The sequence below is a fragment of the Apaloderma vittatum genome, unplaced genomic scaffold (genome assembly GCF_000703405.1).
Source record: "Apaloderma vittatum isolate BGI_N311 unplaced genomic scaffold, ASM70340v1 scaffold41079, whole genome shotgun sequence".
Classification (NCBI taxonomy): domain Eukaryota; kingdom Metazoa; phylum Chordata; class Aves; order Trogoniformes; family Trogonidae; genus Apaloderma; species Apaloderma vittatum.
The window spans coordinates 1958-4727 of NW_009734270.1; the positions used below are offsets into that span (position 1 = coordinate 1958).

At 44.9% G+C, this 2770-nt stretch overlaps 1 protein-coding gene across 1 annotated transcript; it reads left to right on the forward strand.

Moving 5' to 3' along the window:
* Positions 1 to 229: 229 nt before the first annotated feature.
* Positions 230 to 2414, forward strand: FIGNL1 (fidgetin-like 1). The gene has a single exon (XM_009876184.1). It carries the CDS (start codon positions 239 to 241, stop codon positions 2306 to 2308), a length of 2070 nt encoding a protein of 689 aa, XP_009874486.1. The 5' UTR covers positions 230 to 238; the 3' UTR covers positions 2309 to 2414.
* The last annotated feature ends 356 nt before the right edge of the window (positions 2415 to 2770 follow it).

Consider the following 2770-nt stretch of genomic DNA (forward strand, 5'->3'; position numbering starts at 1 on the left):
GAAGAAAAGAGAACCACAGTCTAAATAGCTTTATGCCAACGAGCTGGTTTCTTTTTCAAAATAGTAAAATTCCCGAACTGGTTAAGTAGCTTATGACATCTACTGATCTATTTCTTTCAATTAAAATAATGCACGTTTTCACATATATCTATTTAGAGAAGTGGGAAGCAGCCAAAGCAAATAGCTGTGAAATACATTTTTTAACAGCAGGTATTTTATGTGTGTTTCAGTGGCAGTGATGGAAACCCCGCCCCACAGCACCGTGCACCTGAGTGACTGGCAGAAAAGTTACTTTGCTGTTACCTCCGGCACCTGCACGCCAGGACAGAAGGCTGATGAATACCGTGCCAAAATCCTGCATATTCAGTATGCATGGGCAAACTCGGATATCTCCCAGGTCTGTGCCACCAACCTGTTTAAAAAATACGCAGAGAAATACTCTGCAATTATTGACTCTGACAACATAGAGACTGGCTTGAATAACTATGCTGAAAACATTCTGACTTTGGCAAAGTGTCAGCAAAATGACAGTGACAAGTGGCAATCTGCCTTGACAACAGATAATGTTTTTGAGTTAAAGTGTGTGCAAGAGAGGATGCAGGCAGGCAAAAATTTCCAGAGCTCTCAGATGGCCCTAACAGATGCCTGTGTACTAGCTGATAAAGGGGTCAGTGCCTCTGCTGCTCCAGGTCTTCCTAAACTTAAAGTCTTCAGCAGTACCGGAGAGACTGAGCTCTGTGCTGGCTCAGCGAAACGTGCAAGTCAGGTACCAGATCTTGAGCATCCCTCATCTTCAAAGTCTCTTCAAAGCAGTGTGCCTCCTGTGACCAAAACTTCTGATATGCTTCCTGCCTCCTCAGCCTCCTCAAATGAACAGCTTCATATGGGTTTCCAGGCAACTCCACTATTTGGAAGTAAAGAAGTGACAAGTAGTTCTCTGAAAGTGTCAGGCAATTGTTGGGATGGACAAAATTTGTCTCTTTCCAATCAGTTGACTGTACCTGCATGGTCTTCGAGTTCTGGAAAAAGAAAAGTGTTCTATGGTCTGGCTGACGAAGGTAGCACGGTGGTTCCTAGCCTTGCTCCATGCCAGGCTTCTGTTAGTACAGAAACCAGTGGTTTTTCAGGGCATAGGAACAAAAATGAAGAGAGCAGCGTTCCTGGTTTTAGAACTGCAAAAGAACAACTGTGGGTGGATCAGCAAAAGAAATCTCAAAATCTGCCGCAGCGTGCACCAGTCTCATCATATGGAGGTGTAAAAAAATCACTGGGTGCAGGCAGATCTCGGGGTCCATTTGGCAAGTTTGTTCCTCCTGTTCCAAAACAAGATGGAAATGAAAATGGAGGAGCACAGTGTAAACCTCATGCAAAGGGACAAACGGATCCAGCACTGCCTGTAGATGAACGACTGAAAAACATAGAACCAAAAATGGTTGAGCTCATTATGCACGAGATCATGGACCATGGGCCTCCTGTCAACTGGGATGACATTGCCGGAGTTGAATTTGCTAAAGCTACTATAAAAGAAATTGTTGTTTGGCCTATGCTGAGGCCAGATATCTTCACTGGGTTACGTGGTCCTCCTAAAGGAATTCTTCTCTTTGGGCCCCCTGGGACTGGCAAGACTCTGATAGGCAAGTGTATTGCGTGCCAGTCTGGAGCGACTTTTTTTAGCATCAGTGCCTCTTCTCTGACTTCCAAATGGGTAGGCGAGGGGGAGAAGATGGTCCGTGCACTGTTCGCTGTGGCACGATGTCAACAGCCTGCAGTGATTTTCATTGATGAAATTGATTCTCTGTTGTCTCAGCGTGGAGATGGGGAGCATGAGTCATCGAGAAGAATAAAAACTGAATTTCTGGTCCAGTTGGATGGGGCAACAACATCCTCTGAAGATCGTATTCTAGTGGTTGGAGCAACAAATCGACCCCAAGAAATCGATGAAGCTGCCCGAAGGAGACTAGTGAAGAGACTGTACATTCCTCTTCCAGAAGCCTCAGCTAGGAAGCAGATTGTTACTCGTCTCATGTCAAAGGAGCACTGCTCTCTAAATGAAGAGGAAATCGAACTCATAGTTAAGAAGTCAAATGGATTTTCAGGGGCAGACATGACACAGCTCTGTCGAGAAGCTTCTCTGGGCCCTATCCGCAGTCTTCAGTCCGCGGACATTACAACCATCATGCCAGACCAAGTACGACCTATTGCTTTTCTGGACTTTGAGAGTGCCTTCAGGACTGTGCGGCCCAGCGTCTCCTCGAAGGACCTAGAGCTCTATGAAACCTGGAATCAGACATTTGGCTGCGGTAGATAGTTGCACCCTAACTGTTTTGCAGAAACATTTCTTTAGCATTGTCGTGTATTAAGCCCATGATAATTTAGAGTGCCTGTGCTTCTTTTTGTTTTTCTGTCTTTGAAATAAAACTTCTTGGGTTATGCAGGCAGATGTCTAGGCCCTGGCTTGAGGTTTTGCCAACTGAAAAGACTATGAGAAACTGCTGGTCACTACATGAGGAACTGCTGAACATAAGTAACAGCATGAGCAGCTGAAAAAAAATTGCAGGTAGATGCTGTGAAAGACAGGTGAATTTCACTGATATTTAAGGGGAAGATGGTCAAACTTCACACATAGTTGAAGGGAGTATTGGGGCGAATCTTGCAAGGCTCACTGTACTGTATTCATAATACTATGCAAGGCTGAGGGAACCCAGGTAATGTAATCAGAAATACCAGGTTTTGGGTAGGGATGTAGCAAAACCGGGACTGATAGGGAAAA

Excerpts from the sequence above, each read along its gene's own strand:
- FIGNL1 (XM_009876184.1), top strand. The coding sequence starts at position 239 with ATGGAAACCCCGCCCCACAGCACCGTGCACCTGAGTGACTGGCAGAAA.